This window comes from Oryctolagus cuniculus, chromosome 10 (assembly GCF_051225735.1).
Source record: "Oryctolagus cuniculus isolate XC-2025 breed Fujian yellow rabbit chromosome 10, ASM5122573v1, whole genome shotgun sequence".
NCBI classification, from domain to species: Eukaryota; Metazoa; Chordata; class Mammalia; order Lagomorpha; family Leporidae; genus Oryctolagus; species Oryctolagus cuniculus.
Genome location: NC_142876.1, coordinates 77,704,695 through 77,726,138, shown reverse-complemented (window position 1 = coordinate 77,726,138; position 21,444 = coordinate 77,704,695). Strand labels below are relative to the sequence as shown.

Sequence of the window (21,444 nt, the reverse complement as noted above, 5' to 3'; positions counted from 1 at the left end):
TGTGGTTCATAGTCTCATTCTTTTGATATTGTCTTTCACAGAGAAGATGGTTTTAATTTTGATGAGGTCTAGTCTATCAATTAAATTTTTTCATGTATCATACCTTTGGTGTTATATTTAAAAAGTCACCACCATACCCAAGGTCACCTAGATTTTCTCCAGTGTTATAGTTCTAACTTGCTGGGGTTTTGTGCATTCTATAGATCAAGTTGGGAAGAACTGACATCTGGACAACATTGAGTCATCCTATCCATGAACTTGGAGTATCTCTCCTCTTACTTAGTTCTCCATTAATATCTTTAATCAGAGTTTTGTAATTTTCCTCATATAGGTCTTCTACATAGTTTATTTGGTTTATACATAAGTATTCCTTGTTGGGAGGTGCTAAGGTAAATGGTATCATGTTTTTAACTTCAAATTCCATTTCTTGTTTGTTGGAAATAGAAAAGCTTATTTACTTTTGTATATTAGCCTTGTTCCCTGCGACAGTGATACAATTGCTGTTAACTTCAAAACTGTGTGTGTGTGGGTATGTGTTCTTTTGGATTTTCCACATAAACAGTCATGTTATCTGTGAACAAATAGAGTTTTATTTTTTCTTTCTCTACATGTAAACTTAACACTTTTCTTCTTTTATTGCATTAGCTAGAAATTCAAGCTTGGGGGCTGGTGCTGTGGTGTAGTGGGCTGAGCCTTCACCTGTGGCGCTGGCATCGCATATGGGTGCCAGTTCAAGTCCCAGCTGCTCCTCTTCCAATCCAGCTTTCTGCTATGGCCTAGGAAAGCAGTAGAGGATGGCCCAAGTTTATATCCCCGCATGGGAGACCTGGAAGAAGCTCCTGGTGCCTGGCTTCCGATCATCCCAGCTCCGGCTATTGAGGCCATTTGGGGAGTGAACCAGAGGATGGAAAAACTTTCTCTGTCTCTCCCTCTCTCTTTCTGTAACTCTACCTCTCAAATAGAAAAAAAAAATCAAGTTGGATGTTGAAAAGGAATGTTGACGCCAGCACACCCGGGTTCTAGTCCCAGTCGGGGCGCTGGATTCTGTCCCGGTTGCTCCTCTTCCAGGCCAGCTCTCTGCTGTGGCCCAGGAGTGCAGTGGAGGGGAGACCAGGAGAAGCACCTGGCTCCTGCCTTTGGATCAGCGCTGTGTGCTGGCTGCAGCGCGCCAGCCGCAGCGGCCATTGGAGGGTGAACCAACAGCAAAGGAACACCTTTCTCTCTGTCTCTCTCACTGTCCACTCTGCCTGTAAAAAAAAAAAAAAAAAAGAAAGAAAGAAAGAAAAAAAGAAAAGAAAAGGAATGTTGAGCAGAGATACCAATGTCTTGTTTCTAATCTTGACAGGGAATGTTCTTTCTTACTTCTCATATGGTGTTAACTACAGATTTATTATAGATGTTATTTATCAAGTTGAGTTAACTACAGATTTATTATAGATGTTATTTATCAAGTTGAGAAAGTTCTCTCTAAGTTTGATGAGAGGTTTTTTTGTGGATAGGGTGTTGGATTTTCTCAAAAGCCTTTTCTGTACCCACTGATATTATCATATGAATGTTTTTCCTTAGACTGCTTATGTAATGGATTGCATGAACTGATTTTCAAATGTTGAACCATCTTTACATATTTGGAATAAATCTGAGCTGACTGTGGTGTACAATCCTTCTTATACATTTTTTGACTTGAGTTCTCAAATTTTGTTTAGGATTTTTGCATCCTGTTGATGAGATAAATGGTTTTGTATTTTTCTTTCCTTGTAATGTCCTTGTCTGGTTTTTGGTATTAGGATAGTGCTGGTCTCATAAAATGAGTTAGCATTTCACCTTTTGGAAGAGATTGTGTCATATACTGGTAAAAATTCTTCCTTAGATATTTGGTAGATTTCACCAGTAAACCCATAAGGGCCTGATGCTTACTAATTTTTTAAAGAATTATTTATTTGAGAGGCAGGAAGATAGAGAAAGAGAGAGATCATTCAGATTCACTGACCCACTCTTCAAATGTCCACAACAGCCAGAATTGACCCAGGGCTGAAGCTAGAAGCCTGAAATGCAACCCAGTCTCCCACTTGGGTGCCAGAAAGCCAATCACTAGAACCACCACTTCTGCCTCGCATGGTCTGAATTAACAGGAAGCTGGAGTTGGGAGCCAGAATTAGAACTCAGACCCAGGTACTCGGTTATGGGAGATGGGTGTCTTTACAACTAAGCTAAATACCCACTCCCAAAAGTTGTTAACTACTAATTGAAATTCTCCAATAGATACAGACCTACCTATTCAGATGATTTATTTCTTCTTGTCTGCATTTTGGCATGTAATTTTCAAGAAATTAGTTCATTTCATCTAGGTTATCCAACGTGTGGTCCTAGAGTTGTTCATGGTATTGCTTTATTACCTTTGTAATGCCCATGGTATCTATAGTGATATCCTTTATTTCATTTATGATATTAAAATTTTTTTCCTTTTCTCTTTTTTTCTTAATTCTTAGGGCTTTTTTTCTTCTTAGTTCTGGCTAGAAGTTTATTTTGCTTTACTTTCAAAGAACCAACTTATGTAATTTTGTTAATTTTCTCTACAATTTCTATTGTTTTTATTATTTCTTTTCTTCTGCTTACTTAGGATTTAATTAGATCTACTTTTTCTTGTCTCCTAAGATAGAAGATTAGATGATTGATTTTTTTATGTTTTTTTTTTTAAAGATTAATTTATTTATTCAAAAGGCACAGTTACAGAGAGGCAGAGGTAGAAGCAGAGAAAGAAAGGTCTTTGTCTGCTGATTCATTCCCCAAATGCAATGGCCGGAGCTGTGCTGATCTGAAGTTAAGAGCCAGGAGCTTCTTCTGGGTCTCCCATGTGGGTACAGGAGCCCAAGGACTTGGGCCATCTGCCACTCCTTTCCCAGGCACATTAGCAGGGAGCTGGATGGGAAGTGGAGCAGCCCAGACTCGAACTGGCACCCATGTGGGATCCAGCACTGCAGGCGGTGGCTTTACCCACTGTGCCACAGCGTTGGCCTCCATTATGTTCTTCTTAAGGAAGTGGGATGGAAGCAAGACAGAATCTGGGGACTCCTCCTTCCATGGGCCATATGCTAACATAATAATGGTTATTTCTAAATCTGAAAGGCCTAAACACCAGGTCTTAGCCGGCCCGGTGTTTCTCAACAAGGGTGCTACGCTGATGCTCTGCCCAGGACAAGGTGCTGGGATGCCTTGAGAACTGCAGGATGCTTAGCCAAATGCCCGTAGAACCTGCTGGTCATGTGACAACCCAACACACCCTTCCCAGCATTCCAGAGGCCTCCCACCCCCCCACCAACTGAAAACCAATGGATTGTCTGTGGTTGCTGGCTTTGAACTTGCAGCTTGCCATTCCCCTGACACCTGTTTGGTAAGAGGTTCTAGGTTACTAATCAGGCTCATCCCTAGATCTTTAAATACAATGTGTTCTAAAAGGCTAATACGAAGTCAACAGGGAATCTTGCAGAAATCAGGGACACTGTTCTGTGAGTGTGCTGAGAAAAATAGTTAACAGAGCTCAACGGGCTGTGAGCTCACTGAGAATAAGAGGGTGTGCCCTGATGTTTCAGATTTGTGAGCGGGACATGGGGGAAAACAGCCGGTAAATTCTGACCTTGGCCTGGGGACTGGCACCACCCAAAGTCTCCAACAAATCCTTTCGTGCACTGCGTTATGGAGTTATCACTCCACCGCAAATCTATGCCAGGAGGCAAATAAAGCTTGAAGGCTTGCATTTTACACGTTATATTTTATTGTAATAAACGTGTTGAACTTTTCGTTGGGCACCTACGTGAGCTCCTTTCTTTGGACGCAAGATTTAATTTAATGCCCACAAAATGGTCCTGCAGTGGACAGTATCATCACTCCTGCTTTGCATGTAGGCAAACTACCCCTAAGAAAGTTTGTGTAGCTTTGCTCAGGATCACCATGCCCGTAAGTGACAGGGCCAGATCTCATATCCAGACTGTGGAATTCATTCTCTACTTTCTCAACACTACCTGTATCCGGAGTGATTTTATTCACAGATATTTACTGGGCACAAACAGGACACAGGCGTCCCCGCCTGAGTGGATAGGCTCTGGAGCGCATGGAGAGATGGATAAAACACACGGTGGGGAAGACTCATGGAATAACTGAACCAAGAAGTAAATCCCAGCATGACTGAATCAGACGGAGAGTGGATGGAATGGCGGAAGGGGAAATGAATGAGAGGGGGAATAAAGCCGTGAATGAACGAAGTGGATCTGAATCGGACTTACCGGAACTGAAGCCCCAGCGCCGCTCCGCACGCGGGCGGGTGGGCGTGCGGGCCGCTACTCCACACAGTACGGTAGGCGAGGGCCGCTCCTCCCGGAGCCCCGCTCGCGCCTCCACCCCTCCCTGCGCGCCTCCCTTCCCCGCCTCCTCCGCCGCCGCCGCCCGCCACCCGCCACGACCCCAGTCCCCCGCGGGCGGGCGGAGGAGGCGGCCGCTGCGCTCGTCCTGCCGCCGGACGCGCCGCGATGCGCAGAGGGGCCGCGCCGCCCGGGGGCCGCCGCCGCCGCCGCCGTTCCGCACCATGAGGCTCCGCAGCAAGGCGGCGGCGCTGCTCCTGCTTGCGCTGGCCGCGCTGCTGCTCGCCCTGCTGCCCCTGCGCGCCGGCCGCGCGGAGCCCCCCGCGCCGCCCGCGCGCCCCGTGTCCGCCCCGCAGCGCCGCCCCGCGCCGGGCCCCGCGCGCCTGCCAGAGCCGGGCGCTCTCCCGGGGGCCGGCCCGCCGGGCGCTCCGAGGCGCCGACCCCCGCGCCCGCGCCCCCGAGCTGGCCGCCGGGGCGCGGCGAACCTGGAGAAGTTGGTGAGGTGAGTCGTGGCAACCCCAGATTCCCTCCTGAGGACCCGGGTCTCGCGCCCTCCACCGGTGCCAAGCCCCGGGCAGGCTTTGCGCGGGGCGGTGCACCCCAAGGCTCCCCGCTTTGGGCCGCCAACGTCTATTTCTTCCCCCACTAGAAAGGAAGACCACCGTCGTGGAGTCCCCCCGCGTGCGAAGCACGGAAGACCCGCACGCTGTGGGAGAAATGTCAGGGTCGGGGGGTTGTGCGTTACGGATGTTTTAAGAGTGTCAAGGCCGGGAGTCTTTCTTTTTGCACTATTGCCAACATGCGCCCTTTGTTTAAGTTCTCAAAAGCCATCCCGAAGCGAGAATGCTGTAGCCAAGTCTCCTGTTGCCCCGCAGAGGGTTTTTTTTTTTTTTTTTTTTTTTTTGCTAAGAAAACTTAGTTCTGATGGAGTTGGAAAAGTGCGATGCTGCCTCGAGGTGAACCTCGAGGCCCGCGTGCTGAACGAAGGTTGATGGCCACCTAGGAGGCTTCTCCGTGCATGGAGTGATGTGGCACGGGCAGGGCGCTGCGCGGGTTTCCTGTGCCTTGTTCTGTGGCAGGCTCGAGTCTGGGCCCAGGGTCCTACAGGAGAACTTGTTGACCTTCGGCATTCTGTGTGGTGCCCTCTATGCCTATGCAGAGCTGAATGCCCCGGGGCTGTGCCTCGCTTGCTGGCTGGGGGCGTTGTACCTTCAGCCCCCGGGGGTTGCTGGAACGCCCGCGGGTTAGGGATTTGCGTCGGGGGTGGGCTTTGTGGTTGAGAGAGCCTTTTAACCCGCCCTTGTTCCCCTCTGCTCTTTCGGAGCCCTCGTTCTAACTGCCTTTGCTGGGGCTCCTTTAATTACTTGAAACGAGCTGAGGAATTCTTTTTTGACCATAATGACTAAGTGTGTTTGGCACTGGGGCTGTAACTAAGAGAAAAGACACGAAACCTCAAGAAGTCGCTGTGTCAGCTTTTGTTTCTCCACGGCCTCAGAGTGACTGTACAGATGGGCACTGACAGGTTTTAGGAGGAGACTGCGTGAGCTGGGGAGTCGCTTGTGACTGTGGACACAGCCCCTTCTGAGATGCGTACACTTTAAAGGAAAACTGGGCATGTATTGCAAGGGTCCTTCCTACCGACTGAGGTTTCTTACAGTAGGTCACGTGGTGTTAGGGCTTACCCCAGGTTTAACGTGATTGCTAAGTCTGATGAGACTACTTGCAGTCATGAATACAGACACCTTTTTTTTCTTTTGTAAGAAGATGTATTTATTTGAAAGGCAGAGCTACAGAGAGAGAGAGAGAGAGAGAGAGAAAGGGCAGAGAGAGAGAATCTTCCAGCCACTGGTTCACTCCCCAAATAGCTGCAACAGTCAGGACTGAGCCAGGAGCTTCTTCCAGGTCTCCCACGTGGATGCAGGGGTCCAAGCACTTGGGCCATCTTCCACTGATTTCCCAGGCGCAGTAGCGGGGACCTGGATGGGAAGTAGAGCAGCCAGGGCTCGAACTGGCACCCAGATAGGATGCTGGCATTGTAGGCTGGGGCATTAACCCGCTGAGCCACAGTGCTGGCCCCCAATACCTCTTTCATACAGCTAATAAACACTTGCCAGGGACGCTGATAACAGCAGTGCATAAACTGGTTGTGGCTAACACTCATGTTCCATACGTGACTATTACCCACCTCCTCATGCTTAGAAAGTCTGGGCTTCCAACTGTACCAGCATCATCTGGGGACTTGTTAAGGGATGTAGATTCTCAGTTCTGGCCCCTAGCTGTCACAGAATCAGAGTGGGGTCAGTAGCTTGTGCCTCATCCCACCCCCCTGTTGTGTCTCCTACATTCCATGGATTGAAAACCTGCTCTGTGACGTCAGCACCAATGCCATCCCTGTTGTACAGAAGAGGGGGCTATTTTCCAAGGCTTAAGCCATTTGCCCAGGGTTCACAGATCGAGGTAGTCTGGGTGGCCTCTTACCTGCTAGGCTGATGTAATAGGTTAGTCGTGCCTGCCATTCATGGTGTAACTGAGACTTTTTTCTTTTTTAAGAAACACCATAGATTTTTGGAACTGTGTCATTCTTCAAGGTGTTGGGGACATTGGGGCGGCGTCTTCTGGTCGCTATCTGAACAAATTGGCTCTGACTAGGAGGAGATCATGAACAGAATCCAAATGGATGTTTCAGGCGAACAGCTGTTTCCGTGAGCCACGGTCCTCCTGAAGCCATTTTTCTTGTGAACATATCTCTTAGATGATCGTAGACATCATGGCCAACACCGCAGGAATAAAGAACAACATTTAAGAAAGAGTGAAAAACAATAACAAAAAGCCGCAGGGCATCCTGAGCTCCAAGGCATAAACACTAGACGTTTTCCGGGACTTGTTCGTTGTTCCTTTTGCTACCTCGTCAGAAACGCAGGAGATTCTGAAGGAGAAGGGAGCATGAGGCTGGGGGGGGGGGGGGTGTCTCTGCGTGGACTCCCTTAGAGCTCTCCGCATCCTGCCTGGGCTACATTTTTGTGGTTTAGGAGGAATTTCATTTAAGGAGGGAAGAGAAAGCCTCATGTTTTCAGAAAACGAGCGCTTTAATCTCTTTCCGTGGCTGGCATCCAGAAGGGATGAAGGCCGCGTGATGTCATTGCCGGGGCCTGGCGAGGGCCAGGCTCGTGGGTGTAGTTAGCAGAAAGCTTGGAGCTGGCTGGATGGGACACTGCCCGCCACCTGCCAGCCGGGCAAAGACAGGACTGCCTTGCGTGCGCTGGGGTACTGCTGGGAGGTTCTGCCCCAGCACTCCTCGATCCACATCTTGTTTTCATTTCCATCAGGATTCCAAGGCCTTGCCTTGGACCCTGCAATTTTATAACTAGTCATTTGTATGCAATCTGGCCAGTGGTGGCTTCCTTCTCTGTATATATAAAGGCAGGAGGTAAGATCTGAGCTTTTCGGTCAAGGAAGGGACCTGCAGACAGACACCGCCCTGGAAGCAGCAGCCCCTGGGCACAGGAGAAATGCAGTCTTCTATTTTGGTTTATTGGTGACTTATACCTGGCTGTCTTCCAAAAAAAAAAAAAAAAATTGAACTTGAGATCTTGTATAGTAAAAGACACATATACAATAAAGCCATTGATGTTGTTATATAAAAAAATGAAAAGTCTGAGAGAGGAAGGGGAAATAAATCCTGTTTGTCAAAAACCAAGGCCACTGTTATTAGGAGGATTACATGTTAATTTAGCCCTAAGCTTCCTGGCAACCATGTCAAAAAGGGAACCGTGACGAGCTGCCTCACGGTTACAGAACGATACGCGGGGAGTTTATCAAGAGCCGATTTTTGTTTTCACGGAACTGAATTCTGAAACGAGAATTTGACTTGGGAGTAGCATTTAGGCTTTAGAAGACTCTCCACCACGCTTCTGAAAACTCCTCTTGGAGGAGGTCGACGCAACTGCTAAGCAGCGCGGTTACAAAAGGTTTTGGCACAGGGAGCCCAACAAGCTGGCTTCTCATCCCAAGCCGTTTCACCGTATTTTCCTTCTCTGAAAAATGAGCCGATCAATCCAAAAGCGTTCTCAGACATGCGTCCAGCCCTGACCCTGGAGGGGTCTGTGGTGAGGCCATCAAGTGTAGCGGCAGAGACCCAACAGCGACTGTCGCACGGCCCTCTGTGCGCTCTCCTGCAAGTTCTCTGTTCCTTACCGAGTGGCTTCCATCCTGCGGCTCTGGCCTATTATTCAGCCCCAGCCCTCTCTGGACTTCCATGTTGGCTTGGATGCGGCTGTCTTCACATACTCACTTGGTTTCTGAGGGGTGCTTGGGCTGCCTGCAGGCCTTAGGGTGTTCCTCTATCGTTTTATCTAACAGTCAGCAAACGTGGATGGTGCATGTAGCCAGGCACTCAGTGTTCAGTTTTTTTTTTTTTTTTTTTTTTTTTTTTTTTTTTTGAGAGAGAGAGATCTTCCATCCCATTGTTCACTCCCCAAGTGGCCACAACAGCTGGGACTGGTCCAGGCTGAAACTAGAAGCCAGGATCTGGGTCACCCACGTGGATGCAGGGGCCCAAGCACTTGGGCCATCTTCTGCTGCTTTCCCAGGCACATTGGCAGGGAGCTGGGTTGGAAGTGGAGCATCTGGGACTCGAACTGGCACCCACATGGGATGCCAGCGACTTAGGTGCCAGCTTAACATGAACCTTAATTCTATTCACAATTGGTTTTTGTTGATTGGGTGGTGATTCCCCCTCTCTCCCTCCACGCCGTCCCAGTCAGTGAGCCTTTTTGGTTCTGTCTCAAAATGCCGGCTAGTCCCACCATTTCTACCGCTACCGCTACCGAGTTCCTCATCAGCATTTGGTACTGGGACCACAGCAGTAGCCTCCTGGCTAAGCAGATGTGATTGCACTCTACCGCCCCCTACAGTCCATTTTCTACAAAGCTGCAGGGATCGCTAGACCAGACCAGGTCGGTTGGCTGGCGAAAGCCTTCCAAGGATAGACTGATTTCCCATAACTCACAGCATGGCATTTGCCAGTCGTGGCCTTTAACCTTCACTGGATCTCAAGCCCTTTCAGCTCTCCGACCTCATCTCCTACTGCTCCCCAGCCACTTACTCTGCTTCGGCCACAATGGGCTCTTTACCATAGCAGCACTGCTCTGCTTGGTGCCCGTGCTGGAATGTTCTTAGTTCCCATTGTCCTGTGCCGGCTCCCTCACTCCTTCCAGCACGGTGCTCAGATGGGTCCTCCACAGGACAGTCTTCCTGGCTGCTCGAGGTAGACTGTCTGTCCTCCCTGCCCCCACTGCGGTGTGGCTTATGCTTGTCAGTATATGAACATTGGGGTTTATTTGACCTTCCCCCTTGTGTACCCTTCGTGTCTTATCAATCCCTGTATCATTGGCACCCACAGTATGCATGATCTCATAGTAGGTGCTTGATAAATTTGTGTTGGGAGAACTCAGAAACGACTGTAGCACGCACATGTGTCAGCACCACTTACATCATTAATTATATATTTTGGAAGAGTGACAGAGGAGAAAGAGACAAATCTTTCATCTGCTGGTTTATTTCTCCAATGGCCACAACAGGCAGGGCTGGGCCAAACTGAAGCCAGGAAGCCAGGAACTCCATCTGGATCTCCCTCGTGAGTGGCAGGGACCCAAGGACTTGAACCATCTTGGGGTCTGCAGCCCCCCAGGCACATTAGCAGGAAACTGGATTACATGAAGAGTGGTTGGAAGTTGACCCAGGCCTGTGTGGGATGCAGACATCCCAAGTAGCCCTGTAAGCCACTGTGCCACAGTGTCCACCCCAAGTTTTTCTTTTTAATAGATTTTACTTTTTGAAAAAAGTATCTATTTGAAAAGCAAAGTGAGATATATATATATATATATATATATATATATATATATCTCTCTCTCTCTGCTGGTTCTCTCCCCAAATGGTTACACTGGGCCAGGTGGAAGCCAGGAGCTAGAAGCTTCTTCTGGGTCTCCCACATGGGTTGCAGGGATCCAAGCACTTGGGCCATCTTCTGCTGCCTTCCTAGGCACATTAGCAGGGAGCTTCCTTAGAAGCAGAGCAGCTTAGGACCTAAATAGGTGTTGCAGTGTGGGATCCCGACATCACAAGCAGTAGCTTAACCTGCTGTGCCACAAGGCTGGCTCCTAGCAGATTTGATTTTTTGGAGTAGTTTTACATTTACAGAGAAGTTGAGAAAGTACAATTTTCATATACTCAGCACCTACACCCCTCTCATATTATACATTTCTACCTATGTGATATATATATATATTTTTTTTGACAGGCAGAGTGGACAGTGAGAGAGACAGAGAGAAAGGTCTTCCTTTTGCCGTTGGTTCACCCTCCAATGGCTGCTGCGGCCGGCGTGCTGTGGCTGGCGCACCGCGCTGATCTGAAGGCAGGAGCCAGGTACTTATCCTGGTCTCCCATGGGGTGCAGGGCCCAAGCACTTGGGCCATCCTCCACTGCCTTCCCGGGCCACAGCAGAGAGCTGGCCTGGAAGAGGGACAACCGGGACAGAATCCAGCGCCCCGACCGGGACTAGAACCTGGTGTGCCGGAACCGCTAGGTGGAGGATTAGCCTAGTGAGCCGTGGCGCCGGCTATACTTTTTACAATTAGTGAACAAATATCATTCTAAAACTTTATTTGAAAGACAGAGAGAAATGGATAGAGAGAGATCTCCCATCTGCTGGTTCACTCTTCAAATGTCCACGACAGCTGGGGCTGAGCCAGGCCAAAGCCAAGAGCTGGGAACTCAATCCAAGTCTCCCATGTGGGTGGCAGGAACCTATGTGCTTGAGCCATCACCTGCTGCCTCCCAGGAAGCTGGAGTGGAGAGTGGAACCAAGACATGAACCCAGGCACTCTGATACGAGATACAGGCGTCCCAAGTAGAAACCTACCCACTGTCCCAAACCCCTTAATGAACAAATGCTGAATTGCTAGATTCCCTTAGTTTTGTCTGATAACGCTTAGTTTTCATGATAACGCTGGGGTCATGGGTTATTAGGATGAAAGCCATAGAGGTAAAGTGCCATTTTCACCATATCATTTCAAGTACGGTTACCATCCGCATGGCCTATGACTACAAACATTAACCCAGATGGCCTGCCTGGTGGTGTGTGTTAGTTTTCTCTTTTCTTTCCCTTTCCATTCAGTACTGTTTGGAAGGAAGTCACTGTGCACAGCGTACACCTATGGAGTAGGGAGTTTATTCCCCCACCCCAGGATAGAGTATTTACATGAATTATTTGAAATTCTTTCCTCTCCTCCATTTGGTAGTCTATTCAATCACTTATTAAATCATTGTGGGGCTGGCGCCGTGGCGCACTCAGTTAATCCTCTGCCTGTGGCGCCGGCACCCCGGGTTCTAGTCCTGGTTGGGGCGCCGGGTTCTGTCCCGGTTGCCCCTCTTCCAGGCCAGCTCTTTGCTGTGGCCCGGGAGTGCAGTGGAGGATGGCCCAAGTGCTTGGGCCCTGTACCCGCATGGAAGACCAGGAGAAGCACCTGGCTCCTGGCTTCAGATCGGCGCAACGCCGGCCGTAGCGGCCATTTGGGGAGTGAACCAACGGAAGGAAGACCTTTCTCTCTCTCTCTCTCTCTCTCTCTCTCTCTCACTGTCTGTAACTCTACCTGTCAAATAAATAAATAAAAATATTTTAAAAAATAAATCAATGTGGGCTCATGGACATTTATTTTATCCTTGGGATTATAAGGCACTGGGATTAGTTTGCAGCTGCAAACATTGCTGTTTTGGCCACTAGGAGCTCCTTGGGTTGGCTTCTGTGCTCCTGTGATGTAGCCCCTTTAAAGTGCTTTTGGTTTTGTCCTCATTTGTATTTTCTTGAGCACATTCTTAGCTCTGGCAGTCTATGCTGCTCCAAGCTCATCTTGTAGATTTTCTGCCCCAGTCTAGCATCAGCCATTTCTTCACTGAGCCCTGGTTCTTTTTATCAGAGAATATACGAGAAGTCAAGGGTGAAGCTGCAGCTTGTGTTGCTGGTCTCCTGTGTGAGCGCCTGGCCGTTCTCCTTCTGATCAGCTCCCTACTGATGCGCCCAGTGAGGCAGCAGATGGTGGCCCAAGAGCTTGGGTCCTTGCCACCCATGTGGGAGACTCTGGATTCCTGTCTTCAGCCTGGCTTAGCCCCAGCTGTTGGTAACCATTTGGGGAGTGAACCAGCGGATGGAGCATCAACCTCTCTCTCTCTCTCTCTCTCTCTCTGTCCTTCTGCCTTTCAAATAAATCAGTCTTAAACAAAATCAGGATCTGGGGAGCAGACATGCTTGTTGTTAATGGGGTGTCATTCCTGGGGCCCTCACAGCGGCCAGAGCATAACGTGTACGTGTGTGAGCTAACCTGTTGGGTACCCACGTCTCTAGGTGTTTCCCTGTGAAACCATTTCTGCTAACAGGCCAACTTGTGTTCATGCTGCTCTCTGTAACTGCAATGTGTCGCCCCCAGATCATTCTTGCTGCCTTTGCTTGCTTACCTGGGAAAGAGAATGTTTTGTTTTGTTTTAATTCCCGGAAGCCCCAGAAGGAATGTTCTCCCATAGCATTGGCTGTGGTTGGCTTAAATGCCTGTAATTTGGAGAGAATGGGAAAGGCCAACTCAGGACTTATCCCAGGCAAGGCCCCCTCTTTGACTTAGCCAAGGCCACTCAAGCCACCTAGGGGAGCACAGTGTGGTCGACACTGAGACTGGCTCCTGACCCTCTACCCACTCCCCCATGCCCTCCTTGCTGAGTAGACCACTGCTGCAAGGGGTGGACTCAGCCCACCACCCTTTTCCTGTATAGGCTTTGTGGATCCCAGACTAAACCCATCAACATTCATTTCTCGGACAGTGGTGATTGGTCCATAGGTATCACATGACCCAGGCTGGCCCACACACTGAGAAGGGGAGGACTTGTTCCACAGGGGACTCTCTTCTACACAGACCCACAGCCCTGGCTGCTTCTGCGATCCCATGGGAACCAGTTTCAGGAAGAAGCCATCCCTTGGGCAGTAGAGTGGAGAAAGGATGATAATACAGGTCTTTGAGGACACCACGGAATCTTGGATTTGGCAAACCCTGAGGCCTGCTCTATCTCTTGGGCCCTGGTCCATTTGGAGTTGAGGTTCCTGTTATTTGCATCCCAAATCATCTTAGCTGGATGAGAGGGTTTTTATAAGTCAACATCAAGGGGCTGTTGACGAAGCAAAAGGGGCGCACAGGGAAATGAGCATCCACTATGCCCTGAGCAGTCTTTTTGTGCCCCAGGCTGATGTATCAGGGTAGGTTCCTGGGCCCTGTTGGAGACTTTCCTTAGGGAGTTGTAGAAATCAGCGTCAGAGACCTAAGGGGACAGCACTGAGTGGCCGCTGTTTCTGGAGGCCGAAGCTGGGCTGTGTGAATGCCAGGAATTGTGTCTGTATGTCCAGCACGTGGAGCAGGCTGGTCTGGAGCCAGGATGGGCTGGGGAGATGAGAAGCAGTGGAACAACTCGGGCAGGCTGGGGGCAGCTCCTGCTGGCGGCCCCGGGAGCAGCTGCTGCCTTTTGCCGACTGTGCTGTTCCAACCTTTTGGAGATTCCATGATATAACGAGTTCCCCCTTTTTCTTTCTTTTTTTTATTTTTATTTATTTATTTATTTATTTATTTATTTTTTGACAGGCAGAGTGGACAGTGAGAGAGAGAGACAGAGAGAAAGGTCTTCCTTTGCCGTTGGTTCACCCTCCAATGGCCGCCGCGGCCGGCGCGATGCGACCGGCGCACCGCGCTGATCCGATGGCAGGAGCCAGGAGCCAGGTGCTTTTCCTGGTCTCCCATGGGGTGCAGGGCCCAAGCACCTGGGCCATCCTCCACTGCACTCCCTGGCCACAGCAGAGAGCTGGCCTGGAAGAGGGGCAACCGGGACAGAATCCGGTTCCCCGACCGGGACTAGAACCCGGTGTGCCGGCGCCGCTAGGCGGAGGATTAGCCTAGTGAGCCGCGGCGCCGGCCGATGTTCCCCCTTTTTCTTAATCTGGGTGGGTGGGTGTGTGTTTCTGTCCCTTGCCATCAAAGGGTTCTGATTAAGTTGGATACGTAGCACCTGCTTTGAGCTCTTTTACTGACTATCGGTCAGTAGTAGCCATGTTAACATTTTTCCTCTACAAACTCACAATCTTTGGAAGAAAACCTGAAAACACAATTGGTTTCCTTCCTCCCCTCCCCTCCCCTTCCCTCCGCTTCCCTTCCTTTTTATTTAAAAGGCAGATTTAAAAGAGGCAGAGGCAGAGAGAGAGAGGTCTTCCATCCGCTGGTTCACTCCTCAATTAGCCACAATGGCCAGAACTGTGCTAATCTGGAGCCAGGAGCTTCTTCTGGGTCTCCCACATGGGTGCAGGGGCCCAAGAACTTGGGCCATCTTCTACTGCTTTCCCAGGACACAGCAGAGAACTGGATGGGAAGTGGAGCAGCTGGGACTCAAACCGGCGCCTATATGGGATGTTGGCACTGCAGGCGGCGGCTTTACCCGCTCCACCACAGCGCCGGCCCCCACATTTGGTTTCTTTAGGAATGCTTCTCTTCACATTATAATCCACTGTGAGAAAATGTGAGAAAAATTTGTGTTATCTATATTTTAGTACAATTTAGAAGTTATTAAAAAAAAGAGATCTCGTTGAAGATGGAATTCATTTTACATTCCTTCTAAATACTCCTGAGCATTTTATTTATTTCAGATTATGAGGTTGTGAAAACTGCTTTGGGAAAAAGAACTTTCTTGACTTGGTACCTTTACTGGGAGTCCTTAATGTCATGCCAACGAAGTATGACTTTGATATATTTAAATGCTATGGTTTGCTGATCCCCTATCAATTTTTTTAAAAAAGATTTATTTATTTATTTGAAAGAACTCCAGAGAGAGGGAGAGAGATCTTCCATCTGCTGGTTCACTCCACAGATGGCTGTAACAACCAGGGCTAGGCCAGGCTGAAGCCAGGAGCCAGGAACTCTATCCGGGTCTCCCACAAGAGTGCAGGGGCCCAAGCACTTGGGCTGTCTTCTGCTGCTTTCCCAGGCCATTAGCATGGAACTGGATCAGAAGTGGAGCAGCCAGGACTCAAACTGACACCCATATGAGATGCTGGCATTGAAGGTGGCTTTACCTGCTATGCCACAGACACCCCCCCCCCGCCCCCGGTCAATTTTAGCAACACAAAAGATGAGTCAATATATATGGTAGACTTGAGGATCTAAGCTTTACGTAAGTAAACAACAATAGAAAACATGCAAACCCTTTATGGGTGAGAACACTGTGGGCCAGAGAAGTAAAGTAATAATGTACACAGAGCGCCCAGCACAGGGCTGGCTCATGGGCCTCACTCCCCAAGGATTCTCTGTTGTCCTTACTATTGTTGTCTATGGCTGTCTCATCATTTAAGAACTGAATTGTGGCTGGCGCCGCGGCTCACTAGGTTAATCCTCCGCCTCGCGGCCCAGGCACACCGGGGTCTAGTCCCGGTCGGGGCGCCGGATTCTGTCCCGGTTGCCCCTCTTCCAGGCCAGCTCTCTGCTGTGGCCAGGGAGTGCAGTGGAGGATGGCCCTGCACCCCATGGGAGACCAGGATAAGTACCTGGCTCTTACCATCAGATTAGTGCGTTGCGCCGGCCACGGCGGCCATTGGATGGTGAACCAACGGCAAAGGAAGACCTTTCTCTCTGTCTCTCTCACTATCTACTCTGCCTGTCAAAAACAAAAACAAAAACAAAAACCTGAATCATTACTAACCCCCACTCACTAGCAGTGTGACCTTGACCAGGTCAGGCCTTCCCAGCATACATTGATTTTTCTCAGCAGTTCAATGATGAAATAAGATAATGCAGGTAGCATACTGCCACAATGCAGATGACAGAAGACACTGGCAAGCAGGAGTTCAGTGCACTGGTTAAGATGCTACTTGGGATACCCACATTCCCTATGGAGTGCCTGGGTTCCACTTCCAGCACCCTGGGAGATGGCAGGTGGATGGCTCGAGGCGTCAGATTCCTGCAAGCCACGCACGTGGGAGACCTCGAGTGAGTTCCCAGCTCCTGGTCTCAGCCGTGTCCCACTCCCTGGCTGTTCCAGGCATTTGGGGAGTGATCCAGCTGATGGAGGATTGTGTGTGTGTGTGTGTGTGTGTGTGTGTATACGTGTGCCTTTCAAATACATTTATTAAAATAAAGAGGGACTGGCCGGCGCCGCGGCTCACTTGGCTAATCCTCCGCCTGCGGTGCCTGTACCCCAGGTTCTAGTCCCGGTTGGGGCGCCAGATTCTGTCCTGGTTGCCCCTCTTCCAGTCCAGCTCTGTGCTGTGGCCCAGGAGGGCAGTGGAGGATGGCCCAAGTGCTTGGACCCTGCACCTGCATGGGAGACAGGAAGGAAGCACCTGGCTCCTGGCTTCAGATCAGCGCAGCGCGCCCGCCGTAACAGCCATTGGGGGGTGAACCAACGGAAAAGGAAGACCTTTCTCTCTGTCTCTCTCTGTCTCTCTCTCACTATCTAACTCTGCCTGTCAAAAATTAAAATTAAAATAAAATAAAATAAAAAGGAACTGTCATCAAATGACAGTAGGGGCTAAGGTGCGGGTTCACCAGGCTGTCTGGGGAGGCGGTGACTTGAGGAAATGACTGGGCCTTGAGGCTGTGGCTCGTCTTCGGTGACAGGCCCATCCCGGCTCCTGCCGGTCCTTAACAAACAGAGGGAATGCAGGAGGCCAATGGACCCTCCCCACTCTTCAAGAGGAGACCTGGGGAGTTTCTGCAGTCCTGGCCACCGGCAGCGTTGCTGTCTACTCCGGGGCCGCTGTTGCCCAGCTTGGGAAAGCCGGGAGTGAGAGGGGATTCTCGGGGCGTCTGGAGGTGTTCTCAGAGAAGCCTATGCAGCAGTTGGCCGCAGACACTGCTCCGCGAGGGGCCTGAGCCTCTGCTTGGGCTTCAGTCCTCACGCTCAGTAGTTCTTCTCCCACTTCTGTGAGAACTACAGGGACGCCAGTTGTCCAACCCCTGACCCGGGAGTCCCAAGCCTTAGTTTTCGAGTATCAGATGTTCTCCAGGGGGACGTGGGTTAATGGAAATTGAGGTTAAAGTCTGAGAATTTTCTCACAGTTTTTGTACTAAAATGTTTTCTGAAAAGTAAAAAAAAATTTTTTTTTTTGGCAGGCAGAGTTAGACAGTGAGAGAGAGAGACAGAGAGAAAGGTCTTCCTTCCGTTGGTTCACCCCCCAAGTGGCTGCTATGGCCAGCGTGCTGTGGCGATCTGAAGCCAGGAGCCAGGTGCTTCCTCCTGGTCCCCCATGCGGGTACAGGGCCCAAGGACCTGGGCCATCCTCCACTGCCTTCCCAGGCCACAGCAGAGAACTGGACTGGAAGAGGAGCAACTGGGACAGAATCTGGCACCCCAACCGGGACTAGAACCCGGGATGCCGGTGCTGCAGGAGGAGGATTAGCCAAGTGAGCCGCAGTGCCGGCCTAAAAAATTTTTTGAAGTGTGAGAATTTGAAAAAGTATGCAAACCCTTCAAGTCTGCTTTGAAGTAGGCAGAGTTAAGTAGTGTTGAAACTTAAAATAACACGTGATTTTAAAAAATAATTTATTTGTTGAAAGTCAGTGAGAGAGAGAGACAGAGACAGAGAGCGAGATCTTCTGTCTACTGGTTCACTCCCCCAATGGCCACAACAGCCGTGTCTGGGCCAGGTAAAGCTAGGAGCCAAAAATTCAATCCGGGTCTCCAGCGTGGGTGGCAGGGACCCAAGAGCCGTTTTCTTTTGCCTTCCCAGGACACATTAACAGGGAGGTGGACTGGAAACAGAGCAGCCAGAACTCCAACTGGCACTGTGTTATGGGATGCCGGCATTGCCAATGGCAGCTCCACGCACTGCCCCACAACATTGGCCCCAGCAGATGCTTTTTGTTGTCTTGCCTAGCTTGGTTTTGGTCTGAACATAACATATTTAGAGAAAAATGATGAACTACAAGTTACTAATGACAATGTTAAGTAATATTTCATGGTGTCCTAAAATATGCCAGGAACTATGTTAAGCACTTCACCGTATTAGTTCACGTAAGCTTCATAATGATCTAAGATGTAGGCACTATTATGGGATAGGTCAGAACTCTTTCGGTTGTCAAGTGATAGAATCCCAGCCCACATGTTTGTGTCACTTACCTATACAAGGGTGTTCACGGGCTCACAAGCCTGGAAGGAGTACGGAGAGCCGGCTTCAGCCGCGGGTGTGTCCAGGGTTTCTAACCATCTTGCCTCCTTTCTCTGGTTCTGTTTTCTTCTGCCTGGGCAACACCTTCAGGCCAGTTCTCTCCACCTGACTGTCCCCAGCAGGTGTGGGCTTACGTCTTCCTCCTTTTGTAACCCCTGAGGGAAAAGGCTCATGGCCACCTCTGCTGACCTGACTTGGATCACATGGCCACAGCTGCGACATTTGCTTGCTGCTGGCAGGATGGGGGATGGGGAGTTGGATGATTCAGCTCCTCCAAGTCTCATGGACCAAGAACAGAAGAGAAGAGGTTCCCTCACCACCCCTGAAAAAACAAACAAACAAAAACTGAGCTGCTCCTACCAGGGAGTCCTGGAAACAGCTGCCAATATGAAACACCAAAACCAGAAGCAGATATCCCACTTTACACCAAGAAGCAAAGTCGGTAGGCCAGCTTTATCTATAGGGAAGTTCAGGGTTACAGGTGGTTGAGAGGCAGGCACTGTGGTATGGTGAGTTGACCCACTGGTTGGCATCCCAGCTGCTCCACCTCCGATCAGGCATCCCACTGATGCATCCTGGGAGGTGGCAGATGGTGGCTCAGGTACCACCTGGGAGACCAGGATCAAGTTCCCGGCTCCTGGCTTTGGCCTGGCACAGCCCCTAATATTGTCGGCATTTGAGGAATGAACCAGTGGAGGGCAAGACTCTCTCTCTCTCTGCCTTTCAAATAAATAAATAAATAAATAAATCTTAAATAGTAGTTGAAGCATTTTCTAGAACAGATAGCCACGTGGCAAACCTAGAATTTGAAGGCATGTCCATGTTTCTAGAGTGAAATTGCAAACCACCGTGCTGTACATCTCAAAATCTAAACCATGTGGTTGCTTCCTGGAATCCCTTTGGAGAAGATCTCTTTGGTTTAAAAAGTCTATATTTTTTTACAATTGAAGATCATTCATGTTTGTAAGGGAGAAAAAGTTATAAAAATGATTCCATTAGAGATTTTTAAAGTTTTTATATGCACACGCCCACATATATGGGGTATATTACTCTGGAAGACAAATGTTCACAGTGGCTGTGGAGTTGGAACTAGGGGTACCCCCCACTTTTACTTGCCTATACTTTGCAATTTTCTATGATGAGTATGTGCATTATTTATTAATTTATAAGGCAACTTATATAAATTAAACAAATAGAAATTGTTTGCCTGAGACTTAGGAGGATGGAAGTTGATTGGAAAGACCATTTTTTCCTCTCTTCTTCTCTTCGAGTTGGTAACTCCTTGCTGCTCTTTTTCCAAAAACGAGGAGGAAAGGCCCCTTTGCATCCTCTGGAATCCTCATCTCATTCCTATCCCCTGTATGTCAGCAGTCATTAATTTCAAACTAGCACTGTGGGTTCATGTTTTAAAAATCTCAATCACATCTTAATTAAGGAGAGAAGAGGGGGCTGGAGAAACAGAGTATCTATGTGTCAGGAGCAATCAGACAGGAAAAAAAGGAATTGAGGATTAGTGCAGGCACCAGCCTAGAGTTTCAGAAGGAGATAAATCAGCCGGCGCCGTGGCTCAATAGGCTAATCCTCCACCTTGCGGCGCCGGCACACCGGGTTCTAGTCCCGGTCGGGGCGCCGGATTCTGTCCCGGTTGCCCCTCTTCCAGGCCAGCTCTCTGCTATGGCCAGGGAGTGCAGTGGAGGATGGCCCAGGTGCTTGGGCCCTGCACCCCATGGGAGACCAGGAAAAAGCACCTGGATCCTGGCTCCTGCCAGGATCAGCGCGGTGCGCCGGCTGCAGCAGCGGCCATTGGAGGGTGAACCAGCGGCAAAGGAAGACCTGTCTCTCTCTCTCACTGTCCACTCTGCCTGTCAAAAAAAAAAAAAAAAAAGTATAAATAAAAAAAAAATAAAAAAAAAAAAATTTCCAGAAGGAGATAAATCAACACAAGTGTGAATGACCTCAGCTAACGGCAGAGAGCTGCTGGAGTTTTCGCAGTAGGAGTTGCACCCTGCAAGGGGCATCCAAGGGCGGCTGCGAGCCGGGGCTTAAATCCAGTCCGTGCTGCATTTGCAGAGAGGGCTCTCCGTGATCACTTGTGTGTGTCCCCAAAGCCAATATGATGAAACACACGGCGTCTGAAGTCTAGCCCCCCAGGTTTGGATCCTGGCTGCGACACTCGCTTACACTGAAGCATGTGTGTGTGTGTGTGTGTGTGTGTGTACACAGTGGTGTCCCGAAGCTTGCATGTAGACACACACGTAATTGCCAGTCTGTGGGCCTCCACACCTACTATGCATTAGACCTAGACTTTACTTAGGACCACAGCCATGGTACAGAGATCATGAACGGGACCAAATATGTACTAGTCATAATTAAATGCATTTATCAACTCATTTTATTAAGCCCCCTGCCCTGTCAACTTTTTGGCACTCTGTTGCCACTGTTCATACAATAGCATATCTTCAAGACGTATGTGAACTTTTCTGTCTGCAAAGATTAATGATATTTGACTTAACTCCAAACCATGGGTCATTAAAAGTGATTTAGCTGTTAGTGGAGTCCTTAGTGTCGGTTCTGGGTTCTGAGTAGAAGGCTCTGTAGTCACAGCTTCCATGGGGCAAATTTCTTGGCAAGGGATTCCTGGCTTCCAGAGCCCGTGGTCTGCAGGGAACTTTCTTAGCAGATGCTCAGTTGCCAGTGCCTGGTGAGGATGCAGTGACCCTTCGCCAGACTGTTTCTAGGGGCTGTGTAAGGTGTTTCCGTTCCCCGAACCACTGCTCTGGTCTCATTTACAGACCTTTCCCACATTAAAGAATGCAGCAGATTCATCTTGTAAGAGACTGCACAATGGCA

The 21,444-nt window shown here is 49.4% G+C and overlaps 1 protein-coding gene across 3 annotated transcripts in view; it reads left to right on the top strand.

The window, feature by feature from the left end:
* The first annotated feature begins 4,278 nt into the window (after nucleotides 1-4,278).
* Nucleotides 4,279-21,444, top strand: part of GXYLT2 (glucoside xylosyltransferase 2) — a 100,506-nt gene continuing 83,340 nt past the window's right edge. The window contains exon 1 of one of the 3 annotated variants that reach the window (XM_089305422.1): nucleotides 4,279-4,854. In XM_089305422.1, the coding sequence (XP_089161548.1) occupies nucleotides 4,577-4,854 (278 nt within the window). In that variant the 5' untranslated portion in view covers nucleotides 4,279-4,576. The remainder of the gene's footprint in view (nucleotides 4,855-21,444) is intronic. The other 2 variants (XM_089305421.1, XM_051851472.3) reach the window with 2 other exon arrangements.